The 19,531-nt window shown below is 39.4% G+C and overlaps 2 protein-coding genes and 1 long non-coding RNA gene across 7 annotated transcripts in view; 2 read left to right on the top strand and 1 right to left on the bottom strand.

Moving 5' to 3' along the window:
• Nucleotides 1–15,188, bottom strand: part of fbxl13 (F-box and leucine-rich repeat protein 13) — a 45,667-nt gene extending 30,479 nt beyond the window's left edge. For 2 of the 5 annotated variants that reach the window (XM_061677143.1, XM_061677144.1), the window contains exons 1-7: nucleotides 9,277–9,516; nucleotides 9,077–9,183; nucleotides 8,741–8,831; nucleotides 8,585–8,652; nucleotides 2,490–2,644; nucleotides 2,223–2,332; nucleotides 168–263 (exon numbers count right to left, since the gene is read on the bottom strand). In XM_061677143.1, coding sequence (XP_061533127.1) covers nucleotides 168–263; nucleotides 2,223–2,332; nucleotides 2,490–2,644; nucleotides 8,585–8,652; nucleotides 8,741–8,831; nucleotides 9,077–9,183; nucleotides 9,277–9,345 — 696 coding nt within the window. In that variant the 5' untranslated portion in view covers nucleotides 9,346–9,516. Of the gene's footprint in view, nucleotides 1–167; nucleotides 264–2,222; nucleotides 2,333–2,489; nucleotides 2,645–8,584; nucleotides 8,653–8,740; nucleotides 8,832–9,076; nucleotides 9,184–9,276; nucleotides 9,538–15,062 lie in introns of those variants that run through there. The other 3 variants (XM_061677141.1, XM_061677142.1, XM_061677145.1) reach the window with 3 other exon arrangements.
• LOC133402888 (uncharacterized) lies at nucleotides 5,035–6,445 on the top strand. The gene is made up of 3 exons (XR_009768573.1): nucleotides 5,035–5,129; nucleotides 5,211–5,266; nucleotides 6,314–6,445. It is a non-coding gene; the product is annotated as an uncharacterized LOC133402888 (long non-coding RNA).
• Nucleotides 12,723–18,866, top strand: armc10 (armadillo repeat containing 10). The gene is made up of 6 exons (XM_061677152.1): nucleotides 12,723–13,158; nucleotides 13,853–13,998; nucleotides 14,084–14,218; nucleotides 15,076–15,252; nucleotides 15,355–15,426; nucleotides 16,572–18,866. The coding sequence occupies exons 1-6, from the start codon at nucleotides 12,909–12,911 to the stop codon at nucleotides 16,821–16,823; spliced, it is 1,032 nt and encodes a 343-aa protein (XP_061533136.1). The 5' UTR covers nucleotides 12,723–12,908; the 3' UTR covers nucleotides 16,824–18,866.
• Nucleotides 18,867–19,531: the final 665 nt, after the last annotated feature.

Here is a 19,531-nt window from a genome sequence, read left to right as displayed (position 1 = left end):
GAGCAGTGGCTCACTTGCATGAGAAAGAAACCTAAAAATGGGTTAATATCAGTGAGACAAGAAATAGGCTGAGAAAGTTTTAATTGTTGATCCTTGGCGTATTTTGAGGAAAGCGACACCTGGGAACTTTTTTAAATTGTGGGAGAGGAAAAAAAGCAGCCACCAACCTTAAGTGAGATGTGGTTGGGCAAGGCTGAGAGCCAGTCACATCCCTCCCCGATCTGGCTTTGCTGGCGCTCCATCTCCAGTTCATTCTGCAGCCTCTGCAACAACAAACCACGCACATTGGGGAGATTTCATTAGTTTTAATTTTTCAGCTTATTGCTTTTCAAATTCAGTAAGAATTTTGTTTTTCACATGAGTTTGGTAGGCGGCACGGTGGTGGCTGGTTAGCACGTCTGCCTCACAGTTCTGAGGACCCGGGTTCAAATCTGGCCCCACCTGTGTGGACTTTACATGTTCTCCCCGTGCCTGCGTGGGTTTCCTCCCACATCCCAAAAAACCTACCTAGTAGGTTGATCGAAGACTCTAAATTGCCCGTAGGTGTGAATGTGAGTGTGAGTGTGAATGGTTGCTTGCTTATATGTGCCTTGCGGTTGGCTGGCGACCAGTTCAGGGTGTACCCTGCCTCTCGCCCGCAGTTAGCTGGGATAGGCTCCAGCATACCTGCGACCCTAGTGAGGATAAGCGGTGTAGAAAATGGAATGATAAATGAATGGGTTTGCTATTTTTTTTCATTATTATCCATCCATCCATCCATTTTCTGAGCCGCTTCTCCTCACTCGGGTCGCGGGAGTGCTGGAGCCTATCCCAGCTGTCATCGGGCAGGAGGCGGGGTACACCCTGAACTGGTTGCCAGCCAATCGCAGGGCACATAGAAACAAACAACCATTCGCACTCACAGTCATGCCTACGGGCAATTTAGAGTCTCCAACTAATGCATGTTTTTTTTGGGATGTGGGAGGAAACCGGAGTGCCCGGAGAAATCCCACGCAGGCACGGGGGGAACATGCAAACTCCACACAGGCGGGGACGGGGATTGAACCCGGGTCCTCAGAACTGTGAGGCTGACGCTCTAACCAGTCTTCCACCCTGCCGCCTTCATTGTTATGATTATTATTATTTTTTTAAATGCTTAATTTGAGTTTAGTTTTGTTTATTTCCTCTGTTTGTATTGCTTTATATTTTGTCAACCAGACAATGTCGCTGCGTTACGGGGTGCAGCAAGTAACTGAGTGAATCTTGTGCACCGCCGATCGCTTACCGACTGAACTACGCAATCCACTTTAGCTGCAGTACAGACTTTTTACCAATAGAGAGTACTAACAGACCATAACATGGTCACAGGGACATCATTGGCATTGGCTTATACTGTGATACAGTATGTCGAAATCACGTTCAGTAAAAGGCAAAAGTGGTGTTTAATGTTCATTTATCCATTTAATTAGTCATTTGTATTTATTTCACACTGTTTTCTACAGCTATTCTCCAGAAAATCCATTTGTTTGTGTTCATATTTTTGGGTATCTGGAACAGATTAATCGGATTTACATTATTTTCCAATGAGAAATATTGCTTTGGTTTTCGTACAATTTGGTTTTAGTCACACTTTTTGGAACAGATTAATACGATAAGATACCCTTTATTAGTCTCACAATGGGAAATGAATTACGAAAACTGAGATTTCACTGTATACGCCTTTGAATGCTTCGCTTGTATATGTTGCCTCTGCATAAGAAGCAGTTGTTTGAAGGTTTAGAATTACCGTAACATCTATGCTAATTTACATTAGCCTGTCTTTCGCGCTATATGTAAGCATTAAGCTTTCGGACTTCCATTAGACGAAATTACATGGTTCGGTTGAACATTTTGGTGTTTAAATATACGATGTTCAATTGTCTTATATTTTACGTGTCAGTTTTAAAGTAAATCAACTAAAGGCAACAAATAAACAGCTTGACGCAAGCACGCTGGGCCTCTAATTTGAGAAATGTTTTCTGGCGAGTCTTTTTGTTTTCTCAAAGTGATGTCTCCCAATTCTTGATAGCGAGAGACAGCGAACGGGTACAAAGGAATAGTTTTAAAAAGTGTGTTTTAATAGGTTTGCATGTATTTAAAGTATGTGGGAGGGGTAAAACTATTCATAAAATGTTACTTTATACAGTCTCTCTATATAGCGGACGAATAAACGTGATTCACTGTATTTCCAAATGAGTTGATACCTTAAAGTAATCTTTGGTCCTCTGCGACTCCTTCACAACATTCTTCCATGCGGTTATGATGCGTTTGAGGATGCAGGCCTTCAGAACTCCCACCAACTTGCGCACCGCCTCTAGTTAAAGAGATCAAAACACAAGCGATGATGAAACCACAGGCGAGGGCTGGACAGAATGAGTCATACAGTGGGGAAGAAAAGCTTTGACTTTTGGACACACTTCGTGTTATTTTTGTTCCTATGATTGAGTGAGAAATGCTTTGCAGCCACGTACCAACTCGTGACTCCTTCTTGAACTTGACCCAGTACATCCATGCAAGGAAAGGCACCTCCTGTTTTCGCCTGTCGTAATGCACGATTGCAATTTCCATCTTTTGAGACAGTTCGGTGGCATCTGTCACGCTGGCAATTGTGAAATTCCTCCAGCTCCTGCGCCAGCACCGCCCACAAACACAGCTCAACAATAAATAACTCATTGAAAACAAACACAACTCATCAATAACTCATTGAAAACAGTGAACTTTCTTTTTGGGTGGATCACATTTCTGCTCAGATTACACCCGAGACCCTCTCATTTGATATATTCATGAATATTTTAGTCATATTTATTCACCAAGGTCATGAGAGCAACTCTAAATAAAATGAGTGCTTATTTCATTTCATGACATAAAATACTAGATATACACTGAACCCGTGCTATATCACATATTTTAAGTGATATCTTTTTTTAAATGGGTTTTACAGTATGCAGGGCAAGTGTGAATTTAGAGCTGCACACCCTCAGTGTAGTACCATGTTGTTCCACAACATGCCCGGCAGAGGTCTACTGGAAGAAATGTAGGGTTAAGAACATATATATATAAGGTAAAAGTGCCATAATTTACCACGTTTTGGGAATATATACCTGTGAGTATTATTGTATGCTTTGTTTATATGTGTTTGCTGCTCCATATGCGTCTTAAAATAGTTTATAATTGCCGCAACACTTTAACATCTATGCAAATTTCCATTAGCCAGTTTATGGCATTTCACATTATACGTTAGCATTAAGATGGCGGACCTTCGGTAGAAAAATTTTGTTTGGTTGGAAATTTTGGTGTTTAAACATAAAATATTTCATTGTTTTTTGTTTCATGTGTCAGCTTTACTGTAAACTTCAACTGGGAGTGACAAATAAACAGCTTAAAGCAAGCACGCTTTGTCTCTTATTGGGAGAACTGCGCGTTTCCCCAAAATTATGTTATACGATAGTCGCACTCTCACATTTAGTTTTTTAATAAGTATGTTTGAATATGTTTAAATGTGTATAAAGCGTGTGGGAGAGGTAAAACTTAAAACAAAATTATCTGGGCTCTCTATAGCACACATTTTTGGTCTGAAATATATAGGAGATCACTGTACATATCCAAAAATTATTTACTCAACAGTTTATATGACATATATTCATGTTAATGTTTAATTGATTGCTTGAAATGTATGTTGACAACATTTAAAACCCACACACAGTAAATAAAAATGTTTTCAGAACATATAAAACTATTCCTAATTATTGTGACAGCAGTTGATTTCAAAATGACAAATTATATGCATACATCGCATGACCATAAAAAAAATAAGAGAGCATATTCAAATCTAGGTTGTTTATGGTGTGAAAAAAAAGACAGGGAGGCTAAATATTTGTATAACATTGGACAAAATGCACAGAAAAAATCTATACTGTATTGTAAAAATATTTTATATAACTACATTATTATTGAATTAAACATATTGACTCTTATATAAATATTTTCACACGCACACACACACACACACATATATACATATGTATATATATATATATATATATATATATATATATACATATACACACACATATATATATATATATATATATATATATACATATGTATATATATATATATATACATATACACACACATATATATATATATATATATATATATGTATATATATATATATATATATATATATATATATATATATATATATATACATATATATATATATATATATATATATACATATACACACACACACATATATATATATATATATATATATATATATATATATATATATATATACATATACACACACACACATATATATATATATATATATATATATATATATATATATATATATATATATATATATATATATATATGTGTGTGTGTGTGAGTGTGTATGACTAAAATAATTATCTTTAAATTTGCCAATATTCAAACCCTAAACCTCAAAACAATAAAGCAGACCTGACAAGCACTAGGTCACCATGCTGCTGTATGAAAAAGATGTACTGTAAGAATACAAATATATACAGTATGTAATATTGGACACCGCAGCAAAGGAAAAATATTTTTAGAAAAAAAAAACATTGTGAAAAATATATTAACATATATATATATATATATATATATATATATATATATATACACATCATTTGTAAATTTAGAAACATGTACTTTATATATATATATATATAGTCTTCAATCAACCTACCATATATAACATATACTGCTTAGTTTCACATATTTTGGCTTATTGTTCGCAAGGAAATTTCATTTTAGTTTCTTGGCAAAGGCCTATGTAGTTGCAGAGCAGTAAATTGTGACATGAGCGACAGTGAAGCCATTGGCATGCACGTTTTTCTCATCTGTTTCTGGCCACCTCATGAGGCTCGACTCGCACGGCACCAGCAACAGCTGCCTACAATCAACTAATTGCAGCCAGTAGAAGCTGCATGTGAGTTGGGATTGTTTTGGTTGCCGCTGCTGTTTTCTTGCTTGTGTTTGTTTTGTGGCGCATGCAAAAGCGCTGCGACTTTTCATGGATACTTTGCTGCCGGTGTTGGAGCTAGGGTGGAACTTCTTGCCATGGCCGCTCTGTTTGGGTAAATGCATGTGTGGTGCCCATTTTGGCAGAGTTTAACAACCAATACCATGTCCAGCTAACAATTTTTGTTTTTTTATAGGCTTATTTGTGTGTCCCTTCTGTTGTTGGCCTGCTTGTGTTTTTCTCCTCAAAGTGGTAAGACCTCTTCTATTTTACACTTTTTTGTTCATCCTGGGGGCATCACGGTTGACTAGTGGTTAGCACAACTGCCTCACACTTCTGAGGATCTGGATTTAAATGATACAATGCATACTGGCTTTCATCTTAGAAAGTAAGATAACTGTTTTGTTTTAATGTCAAATTAATCCCAAAAATATCATGAGATGTTTCATAGGGTGGTTCATAAGAAGTAATTAGTCCATCCATCCATTTGTTGTACTGCTTCTCCTCACTAGGGTCACGGTGTGCCTATCCCAGCTGACTTTGGGTGAGAGGCGGGGTACACCGTGGACTGGTTGCCAGCCAATTGCAGGGCACACATAGCCAGACAACCATTCATGCTTGCATTCACACTTATGGACAATTTAGAGTCATCAATTAACTTACCATGCATGTTTTTGGAATGTGGGAGGAAACCCATGCGAACTCCACACAGGAAGATTTGCCCAGATTTGAACCCTAAACCTCTGAAGTGTGAGGCGGATGATAAGCTGTAAAGTCAAACCAAATTGAATCTGGATCTGAACCCATCCATAGATCCATCCATTTACGTCATGTCACGGGGCAGCATCTTGAGCAGGGAAGCCCAGCCTTCCCTCTCTCCAGCCACTTCGTGCAGCTCTTCTGGTGGGATCTCAAGCTGTTCCCAGGCTCGTTAGAGACACACAGATCTCATCTCGAGTATCTTATTTGCAACATTCCTAGCGCCTCGCTCCTCGAAACGTTGAAAGCGACCCCAAAGTTGTTGTTACGCTGCCGTATTAAGGAGTGTCTCAATTGTCTTAACGTTCATCAAGGAGCGAGGATCACGCGTAGAGGCGCTTCCAATGGTTAACCTAAAGCAAGGGACTTTTGATGTATCCTCTGCGGAAGTCTTCTAGCTACTCAATGGTGAAGTATAAAAATAGGCCTGTAGCAGCCAACCATGTCCTCACAAGGTTGCAACGCGCAAGGAGGTGGCAGACTGGTAGAGTCATGTATTTGGTTTATCTTGATCTGAATGTGGTTTCTGTCAATTGTTAGGTTTCAAAGAAGATGCATCAAGTAGCTACCCCAGGATACTGGATCCACAAGCCTTCACCCAGGATCAGGACTCTGTTGCTCAAAACCATGGCACAGATGATGAGCGACACCAGAGCTTAGTTCCCCAAGCCAACAACGAGCCAGATGAGAGTCCGCCTCAGCCGAGACACCAGCATCAAGATTCTGGATTTCAGCATCCGTTTAACCTTCTAGTACAGGAGCATACGAAAGACACTGCTGTGGATGGCATTACTTTTCCAGACATCGGCAATCTCAACCAGTTTATAGAAACCTTAAAAACCTCCTTTTTGATTCCCGGCAAGGACGGGTCACATTTTCAAACAGCGAGGGGGGTGATGCTGAATGAAATAGCTGGAGGACGCTCCTCTAAAGAAGACTATGATGATGATGACAACAAAGTCTGGAATGAACGTTTGAATTCGGTGTATGAACAAAGTGAAAAGGATATGGGCTATCCTGCCTCGAGTCAAAGTGTCTCCATGCCCGGTCCCAACACCTCCATGGGTAGACTCATTCCCAGTATGCACAACAGCTCCAAGAACCATGGAAGATCTGGTCAAAGTGCTTACCAAACAGGTCCTTCCAATGTCAAAACTGGAGGTGATTGGTGGAAAAACAACCAACTTCCTGAAAAAACAACATTTCCAACTAACTCGTTACATGGAGAGAAAGCTCCGTTAAGTCCCCGTGGTACGAATCCACTCCATGTCCACCGTGTAGCTAGCGCGATGGCCAATGGAAGTTCTATCAAGAAGCTAAAGAAGCCACAGATTCAAAGCAAAATGGCACCTTCTCAACAAGGTTCCTACGCTAAAAGTGTCTACATGAAAGCGCCAAGAAGTCCTATTGCGTCATTGGGTATACATGCCAGATGGACGGTCCAAGCAAAGGGTTCAGAACACCACAGCAAAAGACTCTTATGTAAACATCAGTACCAGGGCCCAAAAACCTGCAGACCAGTCAGCCCACAATCCCAGAGGTCTCAGCCAACATCACCTTCTGCGTGAGCCAGTCAACTCACACGTTGTGTTTTTCAAACCACCTTTAAAATCTCGTGACAGTCTTCTCCGACACCATCTGCCTATGCTCAACATCCACAAACCACGTCCCTCTGAGCAGATTCTGGTCAGTCAAAATCAACAAGGACGGCACGAGCACATCCCCAATACCATTTCTCAAATGTTAGATTCAGTCCAGCATAGAGTTGAATCCAAGAATTATGCCAAGCCCAATACGAATGCTTCCTGGTTGCGCGCCACGCAACCAAAAATACCGCAGACAAACGGGATCTACCGACTCCTTAGTCCCCAGCGGTCTACGAACACATTCCGCCAAGCGTTTCCTGTTTACAGAGGCCCAAAAAGGCCAATGTCACATGGGAAGAAATTTGGCTTCCAGTCCAGAAGCAGCTATGTTAGAAGTAACGTAGCTTTCTCCAGGAGCCAGTACACGCCACGCAAGAGTTTTCACCAGAGGCCTGGACGTTCTCGAGCAGTGGAGACATAAACGCAGCACCATTGCTTCACACAAGGCACAAGAAGCTGCAGACTAAAGATGTCACCTGAGGTATAAATGGTTCACAATATGTTTATGTGCATGTTTTACACTTACAAATTGTCTTAGTTACAAATGTAAAATCTAAACAGGTTGCCAGTGACTGACAAAGGTGGCAAAATTACTCACACTGCTTACTTAAAAGTATAGACGCTTTAAAAAAAAAAAAAAAAAAAAAAGACAGATTCAACTGCAAACAGTACAGACTCTAAAATGTACTTTAAGTACAATAGTAAAATGTGACAATTAATTTTCATTGTCAATTATAAGCAAAAGACCTGTTTTGAGAACTTGGCACAATGGGGGGGAACTTCGCTGCACACAATAGTTTGACTTTCTTAACTTGCATATTGCTCCTACTAAGAAGAGAGAGGGGGGCGGGGGGGGGACTGTACATGCTATCAAAATGTTGTAAAACTTTAATGTGTGAAGTGACTGACAATAGTTGCTAAATTAGCTAATGGTAGCTACAAAAAATACCCCCGTGGTTTTCCATATAAAATATATATTTTTAATTCTAGGTTCATGCAGTGATGGCAAATACGTCTCTGCTGTCCATATGGGTAAGAAGTGAAAACCAATAGTGTAAAATATCTATACAAACAAAACTATACATTTTACACTTTTTTTGAGCAAAATCAAAGTGAAGGCATAAATTCATACAAGTTGTGTGAAGATTTGAACAATCACCCTTACCTAAAACACGAGCTTGTCAATTTGCTCCTGTAACAGGAGTAGGCATTCTCGTATTTGCGGAAAATAGCCTAAAAAAAATAAATAATGCAAAAGTACACAATAATTGGAGAAACCACAACATTGCACCGGACTGGACTTCTGATTGACGCACATCACCTTGAGTTCATCGGAGTCCATATATTCTGTGTCATCCAGTTCCAGAGAGGCAAGCACTGACCGCTGCGCACTGTCACTAAGAAATTTGTTCCTGAAAGAAGGGGGGGGGGAGAAGAGAATAAAGCTGGTGTGGATAACAAACCAAATGCTTACATAACTAGTCTATTTTCATGATATTGTGACGTTTGTTTGGTGATGTGCAGTAAGATTTTTTTTTTAATGTAAAAAAAAAAAAAAAAATGCCTTGGCTAATTAGAGGCTGAGAAACACTACATTAATGTACATGTTATAGCTGTAACTACAGTGCAAACGTGGTCACATCCCAATGGGACCTACCAGTCCACATTCTGCAGATTGTCATGTCCCTGGAAGGTGATCAGGGTGTTTTTCAAGAACTGTATTGGGTCTCGGGGATCTAACCGGCATGAGGCGATCAACAAAGCCTGTTGTCAAGGAACAATAACAAAACAATCAGCTGAAGTAATAATACACCATGTTAACTTGTCCCAAAAAATATTTATACAGATGATTTGTACCTTGTATAACTGTTGAAGCTCATACTCTGTCAGAGCACTCACTTCGATTTTTGGCTGTTTTTCTGTCATTTGCGAAGCTGGTCATTCTTTTAAAAGGCAACCTTCGCTAGCATTAGCTGAAGAACTGTAAACATAGCAAGACAGACGACCAAAAAGGACTCATGAAATTGAAAGTTGTCTAACTTTTCATTATTTACCACTCGTTTTGGAGCGTCACCTTCGGTCTTTGAAAAAAGTGTTCATGAATGCCGCACTTGTACGTCATCACTAATCGTCATTTATACATGACGTCAGAGGACGCGACGATATCCATTAAGATTCTTCATCTCAGTCCTTGAGACTCGATTTTCGGCCCAAATGTTTGGAGAAATACGACTTTTCCTCTTCGATGTAATTTCACGGAGACGTCACTAAAATTTGACGTCATGTAACTGACGTGTGTCACTGATTAAACTTCTCCGTGTCTGAATAACCATAAATAAATCACAACGTCCAATTTTTGCTTAGTTTCAAGTGGAATTAAATTAAAGGTCGAACATGTTCAACACTGTTATTCTACACAATTGTATGACTTTTAAAAACGTACTAATACTTGATATATACTTAAATATTAAACAACTCTACAGAGCACTTTGAAAAACAACGCAGCTAAAACAAAGTGCAGTGCCATACATAAATAAAAAGTGAACAAAACAAACAAATATGAATGTAAACAAAATGCAAATAACAGATGTACTGTATGACAACTGTGTAAGGGCGGACTCACCATTAGGCAAACACAGGCAATAGCCTGGGGCCTGAAATTTCTAGGGGCCCCAAACGTGTCATGAAAACAGAATGTTTTCTTTTATTTAAAATAATTGTCTTAATTCACACATCAAAAACAAAAACTGTTTCATCTATCATGATTGTTTCGACTCCTTGTGCAATGGACTATTCCATCTTCTTACTGCGCATGTACAGACTACATTTAGGCAAAAAAAAAAACAAACTGGTTGGTGTGGTTGTGAGGGAAATGAAGCAGAGTTGCCCCAGTGGAGAGGAACAAAGGAGAAGACAAGGCTGAACTTTTCTTTCGTGGGGGGGCAACAGACAAAAAAAATGTTATTTATATATATATATATATATATATATATATATATATATATACTGGGATGTAGAAACTTGCCTTAAATAACAATTCCAATGAAGTTGGGATGTTGTGTTAAACATAAATAAAACCAGAATACAATAATTTGCAAATCATCTTCAACCTATATTTAATTGAATACACTACAAAGACAAGCTATTTAATGTTCAAACTGATGAACTTATAATAATAATCATTAACTTAGAATTTTATGGCTGCAACACGTTACCAAAAAGCTGGGACAGGTGACAAAAAAGACTGAGAAAGTTGAGGAAGTTGAGGAAGTTGAGGAATGCTCATCAAGTGTGTGAGAAAATAGTGGAACAGTATAAGGACAATGTTCCTCAACGTGCAATTGCAAGGAATTTAGGGATTTCATCATCTACGGTCCAGAATATCATCAAAAGGTTCAGAGAATCTGGAGAAATCACTCCATGAAAACGGCAAGACCGAAAACCAACATAGAATGCCCGTGACCTTCGATCCCTCAGGCGGCACTGCATCAAAAACCGACATCGATGTGTAAAGGATATCACCGCATGGGCTCAGGAACACTTCAGAAAACCAATGTCAGTAAATACAGGTTGGCGCTACATCCGTAACTGCAACTTAAAACTCTACTATGTAGAGGAAAGGCCGAAAACCAACATTGAATGCCCGTAACCTTTGATCCCTTGGGCGGCACTGCATCAAAAACCGACATCAATGTGTAAAGGATATCACCGCATGGGCTTAGGAACATAAGTGAAACTTGAAACTCTACTATGCAAAGCAAAAGCCATTTATCAACAACACCCAGAAACGCTGCCGGCTTCTCTGAGCCCGAGCTCATCTAAGATGGACGGATGCGAAGTGGAAAAGTGTTCTGTGGTTCGACGAGTCCACATTTCAAATTGTTTTTTGAAATCGTGAACGTCGTGTCCTCCGGCCCAAAGAGGAAAAGAACCATCCGGACTGTTATGGACGCAAGGTTCAAAGGCCAGCATCTGTGATGATATGGGGCTATGTTAGTGCCAATGGCATGGGTAACTTACACATCTGTGAAGGCACCATTAATACTGAAAGGTACATACAGGTTTTGGAGAAACATATGCTGCCATCCAAGCAACGTCTTTTTCATGGACGCCACTGCTTATTTCAGCCAAACCACATTCTGCACGTGTTACAACAGCGTGGCTTCGTAGTAAAAGAGTGTGGGTCTTAGACTGGCCTGCCTGCAGTCCAGACCTGTCTCCCATTGAAAATGTGTGGCGCATTATGAAGCGTAAAATACGACAATGGAGACCCCGGACTGTTGAACGGCTGAAGCTGTACATCAAGCAACAATGGGAAAGAATTCCACCTACAAACCTTCAACAATTTGTGTCCTCAGTTCACAAACGTTTATTGAATGTTGTTAAAAGAAAAGGTGATGCAACACAGTAGTAAACATGACGCTGTCCCAGTTTTTTTGGAACGTGTTGCAGCCATCAAATTCTAAGTTCATGATTATTTGCTAAAAACAATCCAGTTTATCAGTTTGAACATTAAATATCTTGTCTTTGTAGTGTATTCAATTAAAAAAGGTTGAACATGATTTGCAAATCATTGTATTCTGTTTCTATTTATGTTCAACACAAGGTCTCAACTTCATTGGAATTGGGGTTGTAATTGTGATTTAAGTGATTAGAAACATCTACTTGCGAGAGTGGTGTGCGCAGTATTCTATCAATTGTTTTCTTTATTAGTATGCAATAAAAGGATATCTTGTGTAAAAAAGGTATCTTACCAATATAGTAACTGTTATTGCATTGTTCTATTTATTTTCATGAACACATCCTAGCTGTCAAATTATTAGTTTTTATTTAGTCTTCAAATGTTGGAGGCAATGTCGTTTTAAAATAATTCAACCGTGTATTTTTATTAGAAATAGTGGGAAAACAGTAATTTGTTATAAATACAATCACACAGTAGCGTATTAATAAGGGAAACTTTGAGCACCTAAAAGAGACGAAAGCCTTATTTTCCTGGATGATAAAGCATTTTTTTAATGGACATTAAAAACGTTAAAGAAGACTGCATTCTGGGAACAAAACTATTTGATGTGGGCCTCTAAAACCCTTCCGAAGGGAATACTTTTTGGTCCACATTTCCCACAGAAACATAAAAATAATACTACGATTTTTTTTGTACTGTCATAAAAAAGTTACTAGGATTAATTATATTCCAATTGGGTAAAAAAAAAAATCTGGATTGTAACATTTTAGTTAATCAGTTATATCAGCGTCACTCTGCGTAAGATTTGAACGCAGAATTATTTTCTACCCGGTGGGGAATCGACGCAACACACATGAAAACAAACTCCAGTAGCATGAGTCCTTGCAAGTTAGTTGTGTGCTGTGGACTTCGTTTCGAGTTAACTAAACGAGCCGTGTTAGTTGGATGATATTTCAGTACGTACACCGCAGTGTTTCCAACATCCGGTGAAATTTAGCCGAGATTAGCTCAAGAGCCAGCAGCAAGGATGAGCGACGGCGGCAGTATTACGCCTAAAATTGGCAACATGAAGACTTTGCTTGGGATAGTCGCCGGTGCTGGGGCCTCCTATGGGATTTATAAACTGATAAGCGGGGGAAGCTGGAGGAGATACAAGAAAAGTGGGGGCATTAATGAAGGTCCTGCTTCAAGGAGCAGTCAAGTTAGCCCTCGGCCGGACAGCCTGTTGGCCAAAGTGTCTGGACTGGACGTCGTGTGTCCTCCAGCTGAGAAAGCGGGTAAGTATTTGCGTGACGGTGCGTTTTATCGTTCTAGGTTTCAAATCTTGATCGTTGTAATTGCCATAGCAACACAAAGAGGAGCTGGGAACCAATAGGAAAACACACTAGAGTAAACATTTCTAAGTTAATCAAAACTGAGCGTTAAATGTGTTAACGTGTGCAGATCACTACAGACGTGTTTCGTTAGTTTTGCTCTGACCAACCAATTACGGGATGTTGTCTCTTTGAGTTGCCATTCTACCTTTCCTAAAATGCATTAGTTCAAGTTTGTCAAGTCTCATGAATATAGTACCAAGTAAAAGTCGAGTTGTCTTTCATAAATTATAATCAAGACTGACCAACCAATCTAAGGATTTAAAAGTGCTCGTGAGATGAATTTGAAATCTGATTGGTTAAAGAAACAGTCCCATTGCTCTCATAATTGAACTTAATGTCAGGCCAAGGTTGCAGATTCAGTTGACATGGCAACACATAGAGGCTGAAATGTGATTGGACAACACATCTATCTTGGGTTTCTCACCCAGCTGAGAGTAGGTAAAGAACAAGAAGTGTAACTGCCAAGTGCTCTAGCCACATGCCTAGTCCATAAACCATCACAGTGCTGCTCAGGTTCTGGTTCACAGACGTCACGCCTAGCCATGTTCTAAAACAAGTTTGCCACCCCTGATTATGGCTGCTACTGACTTCACAGATGACATCATCCACCATTCTGCCGGCAACTTGGAGCCAAAGCACCTGAAAACGCTGCTGGCATGTCTACAGACAAGCACGAATACACCAGACAGGTGTCGTCTCTTGCTCACTTTAGGAAACGCTGCTGCTTTTACCATCAATCAGGTACTGGCCTTCAAAAAACAGAATCGAAACGCGTTTTGTAAGCCTCTACAAACATATCCTAACATATGTATTCTCTATCCCACAGGATGTTATACGCGAATGCGAAGGCATTCCTATCGTAGGTGGCTTCCTCACTGATCCTGCACCAGAGGTCAAAGTGCAGACACTGAATGCTTTAAATAATCTCTGCATGAACATCCAAAACCAGGAACAGCTGAAGGTACACGACCATATGCAGTGAAGCCCCGTTTGTTGCAGGGGATACGTGCCAGACACACCCACCATTGGTGAAAATCAGTGATATAGAGAGACCATGGAAAAACTTTAAATGGACTTTTTGTTGCTGCTTTCAAAAGACTTAGCACAGATCCAAACAATAACAGAATGAACAGCAGACGAGGAGCCATGACTCAACATTTAGTCCACGTATACAATACATCAATATGCTCATGATGACTATTTTCATTACCTTCTTTGCGATAAGGTTTGAAGTTAAAGGGGGTGTTGTTGTTATAAAAAAAAAATCAAGCCTTACAGTTAAAACATAAGTCATCAAAGATATAAAAATTTTTTTTGGGGCAATTTAATTTTACTCAAATTAACAGTATTGGGACTTTGTGGAGGTCTACAACCCACAGTACATTAGTGTTGTTGCGGTTTGTATTGTAGACGTACTGCATTGTTTATTCAAACACATAACACAGTCGTAAACCTTTTAACACATGAGCAGCATAAAGCAATGCTCAAAGGTGTTTATTTTCCCTGCTGTGGGAACAACACATATTATTGCAGCTTAGTAGGGGACTTTGCATCTTGTTCTTGCTGTTAAATACGCTGCATGTCTTCCAGTAGACTTCAGTCGTTCTCAGCATGTTGCGTCACAACATGGTACTATATTGAAGGCCCCTCGTGTAGAGTATAAATTTGGACTTGCCTGTTTACTGTTTAAAAAAAAAAAAAAAAAAAAAACGCTTAATAATCGGTGATATAATGGCGGGGCAAACAATGAACCTTGATATAGCGGGGGGTTCACTGTACCTTACATGGACAGTTATTAAAGTTACCTCTGTCTTGAAGGTTTACGTGCCACAAGTGCTGGAATTGATCGAGATGTCTCCGGTGAACTCCGACCTTCAGCTAGGTGCTCTCAGGCTGCTAACCAACCTTTCGGTGACGGACAAACATCAACACTTGCTCAAGGATTCCGTGACGCTTTTACTCTCTCTCCTGGTGGTTGGTGATGCAACGTTACAGGTTAGCACGGAGAAGCTTTTTTTTTTTTTTTTAGCTCAAATACATCTTGACTAGATGTATCAGTCCAGTATAAGTTAACACGGTTGTTGTTGTTTTTTCCAGGTTCAGACCTTGAAGGTTCTTGTGAATTTGTCATCTAATCCCGACATCATGGATGATATTGTTCAGGCTCAGGTAAGAAGTCAGATTGAAAAGCCAAATGGCGACCTGCCGTTTGCCACAGTTGGAAGTTAAACTTCTCGCAGTGCCCGAGTTGCATTCGAAAGGCTCACTCACAAACACATTTTCAGAAATAGGCAGCGAACAAATGGTTTACTTTGTTGTTTAAGTCACACTTGATGAATGGATAGCTTGCTTTACATACAGTAAAGACTCCTTTAAATGGCCTCCACTAGGGGGCAGGAGAGTGACAGAGCAGCCAGCAGCAATAAAGCCATCATAGGATTAAAAAATAAAAATAAAATGTGTAAAAGGATTAGAGGGGTGTGTCTTTTTCTTTTCTATGGGATATATTATATAGCCTATTTCATATATAAAATAATTATTAGTTTTCTTATTTCATCCTACTCGCTTTTGAAGATGTAGACTGTCCTTGATTGTGACGTGTTTTTTTTTTCATAGTCAAAACGGTTGCAGTGGATCTTTGTCCCTTTGTTGAGTGTTTCATCCATATTTTAAGAGAAGCCGTTATGTATTAAGCGTCTGGTCTCAATCTTTCTCTCGCACAGTTCTAATAAGGAAAAGCGTCACTCCCAGTTGAAGTTTATTTAAAAATTGACCCAAAATAAAACAAAGCGAAATAAACATTGTGTATTTGCACACCAAAATGTTCAACAAGCAATATGATTTTGTGTATTGAAAGTCCGCTTACATAAAATGCGAAATGCTGTAGATGAGCTAATGGAAATTAGCAGGGATGTCACGGTAATTATAAACCTTGAAAGAACTGCCACCTTAACACACACGGAGGAGCAACACATACAAAGAAAAATAGCATACAACAATATTCACAGGCAATGTGGCAACTCTAAATTCGGACTTGCTTGTGTTCCACAAATACCCATAAGAAAATGACTGAAAAAAGAAACCCCGTGATATAGCGGGAGCATGAAGGATGAACAGCGATATCGCTAGGGTTCACTGTACAGTGCTATTTTCCTGATGAAAGATGTAACAAAATGGCATTTCAATACCAATAATTGATTTCATATAAAAGTAAATTCAGGTTTGAGCTTGGTCACAGAAAGAATGAAACTTGAAAGTCGAGGTACCGCTGTGACATGTTTTTAAATCTTGTCCTTGTCTGCGTTGCCCTCCAGGCTCCGGCTTCCGTCATGCTGCTATTTGACGCGCAAACGGCGTCCGCGGTGCTTCTGCGGCTGCTGACGTTCGCGGGCAACCTGAAGGCGTGGAGGCCTTCGGTGCAGGTGGCCGACGAACTGAGGCGCAAGCACGACTGCCTCTTCCGAGTCATGCTGGACGAGTCGTCGGAGCTCCACGGCCGACTGGTCAAGCTGCTGTCACACCCCGACGGGGAGATTCGTGCGCAGGTGGCCCGTATATTGACATAGACCATCCCCTGTTTCACCCACCCTACGCCACTGTCGGCACTATAGACCTTTTCATCATGATGTCATACATACTTCCGGGTGGCAACAGTTCAAGCATTCTTAGAGTAAAGTAACCTTTAAATGTCATTTGTCCAAGGCAGAGTGATTGAGAAAACAGCTTCTTCTCTCCCGCCTTTGTTTCAATGTGTTCAACCCCACAAACAAGACGTTTTTAATATAGTTTCAGTTCAGGTCAGCGGTGGCAAGCTCACTTTTCTGCCACCTGAAAGTACCCTGGCGCCTGTTGTTTTCAAACATTATGAAATACTCTATTTCTTCACTATTGAATACTTTGCCAAAGTCATCCAGCTATCGGCAATGAAATTAGATCATACCTCCACACTGTCTAAACCAGCAGCTCCACATCGACTGCCAGTTTTCCTTATTTTTCAGCTTCTGCAGTTAATTAGGGAGGATTGATTGGGAAAACTAGACTCCCATTTCCCCTTTTTGTCCTGCATTTATATTGGTGACACTGCAAGAGTGCCGTTTCCTCGCATCATTCAATTCAGTGCCCTTTCTTTTGGGAACTCGACCTGCTTTTAAAAAATGCCAGGACGATTAAAGACACGGAAATGAAAAGAATCAGTAAAATATGCGAGAATGACAGAAAGTTACAAGAATAAAGCCAAAATTTGTAATGAATGTATTTAAGTGAGAATATTTTTTTTTTTTGGGGGGGGGGGGGGGGGGTATTATGATTATTTTAGTCTTGTAAAAAATAATAATATTTTTGTTGATGTTGTAATATTACCACTTTTGTAATTTTTTTCTCATGTTACAGCTATATTTATGTTATCTACAATTATTATTTCTCATAGTATTAAATTTTTGACAAATACTTCTCATAAAATTACAACTTTAACAAGTAAAATTGCACCCTTTTCTTCTCATATTACAAGATAATTTTAGAAGAATTATGATCCACTCCAATATAAGTGTTTTGTTCTTGTAGAATTGCAAGTTTTCCCTCACAATATTTCAATTTTATTCTTGTGAAATTGCTGCTCTTTTTCTTCAATTGTAATTTAATTCTTGTCGAATATTTTTTTTCCAAGTTTATTCTTGTCAGATTTCTTATTTATTCTCGCAAAATTCAAACATTATTAATTTCCTAAATTGCTTTATTCTCACAATATTTTGGCTCTTATTTAGATTTTAAAATTCACACAACATTAACATAGATTCTGTAATTCCCATGACTTTGTTCTCATCAAATGTTCCAAAAGCCATATTGTAAATTATTTTTTTTTTTTTTTTTTTTTGGCTTCACATCTTGAGGACACCAACAAAAGGGATGTGCAGTAGTGCCAATCTTCACCCACCTATTGATAGATTCTGTTTCCAGATCATTATATTTTTCTCCATAAGAGCCTATCTATCTTTCTGTAACCCAGAAAAATAATACTCGGGTTAAAATCCCGCCAGCGCCACCTGGGACGCGAGGGCCTCATGTTTGAAGGCACTGGAAACCCTGTGCAGAAATCCAGTACGAAGCAAATGTAGCCATTTGAACGGAGATGACCGATTTTGACAGGATTCCAATAACATTTGGCGGATTACAGCCGATAGTGAATGTTAACTACAAGTCTCATTATGTACTTAGTGCAAAGCGCCAGGCGGTAGGTAACGTGACAGGTCTGCACGCTTTAGCCGAAGGGCTGGAGGATCTTTGCATCCATCTGCTAGCATGAGCAAAAGCTCTCTGTGTCACGAGTGCGTCCAGGTGTGACGAAATGCTGCACGTTTTCAGTGTATACGCTGACTTTGTTGACTTTGATCTCTCAGGAACAGGTTTATCTGGAGACTTCTCACTTAAGTTAATCTTATTTATTTATGTAGGCAGCAGTGTTGTGTTGAATGAAACGTTTTTCTGCTTAAATATTTCAAGAAATGTCCTCCATACTGTATGAACAAGTGTATGTTATAATAAGAATTATTGTCTCTTTACCTTCCTGTTAATTTATATTATTGCCCTGGTGTGAACTTAAATAAAGCACATATGGTCATACATATGGTCTTTGTTGTTTGTCGTCTTCTTTTGGTGATCAGCATTGTCTTTGCGGCAGACTACCTTTTGGAATTGTAGCCTACTAGTAGGACAACTACATGTTACTAGTGAGGCAAAACTGGACACCCGTTGATATCTTTGGACCATTGGTACTACTAGTGAAGTGCTAGATGTTACATAGTAGAATTTCTTAATGTCATTAGTAGCAACCAGTTGTGAACGAGTGAACACTTTTGCCTTTCTATGAACATGTAGTGTACTACTAGTATGGCAAAGTTATGTTACTAGTGACGCCAAAGAGAGACTAATACATGGAGCTTAAGTCGGATATTCCATAAACGCTCTGATGGGATTTATGGAAAGCAATTTGGGCTTTTACTGTATTCATGTACGACAATTTTGGTACTAGTTGTACAGATTACTACTGAGGCAAAACTGCATTAGTTGACAACTATGTGTTACTTGTGATATTTTAAAATTCTAATCGCTAACATCTAGTGCCGGGTGTGGCACGTGTCCCTACTGCCCCCCCTCTCCCCGGTTCTGCCGCTTCTGAATGTATATTTACAAAATAATAGCCAAGTAAAACATTTGGTTTACCAGGTTAATGTGAATTTTATTTTGTTCTCTTTTCTTTGCTGAACCTCAGGACAGAGCG

Source organism: Phycodurus eques, chromosome 5, assembly GCF_024500275.1.
Source record: "Phycodurus eques isolate BA_2022a chromosome 5, UOR_Pequ_1.1, whole genome shotgun sequence".
Classification (NCBI taxonomy): Eukaryota; Metazoa; Chordata; class Actinopteri; order Syngnathiformes; family Syngnathidae; genus Phycodurus; species Phycodurus eques.
Note: the sequence above shows the minus strand (reverse complement) of the source record. Positions and strands in the feature narration are given on the sequence as shown.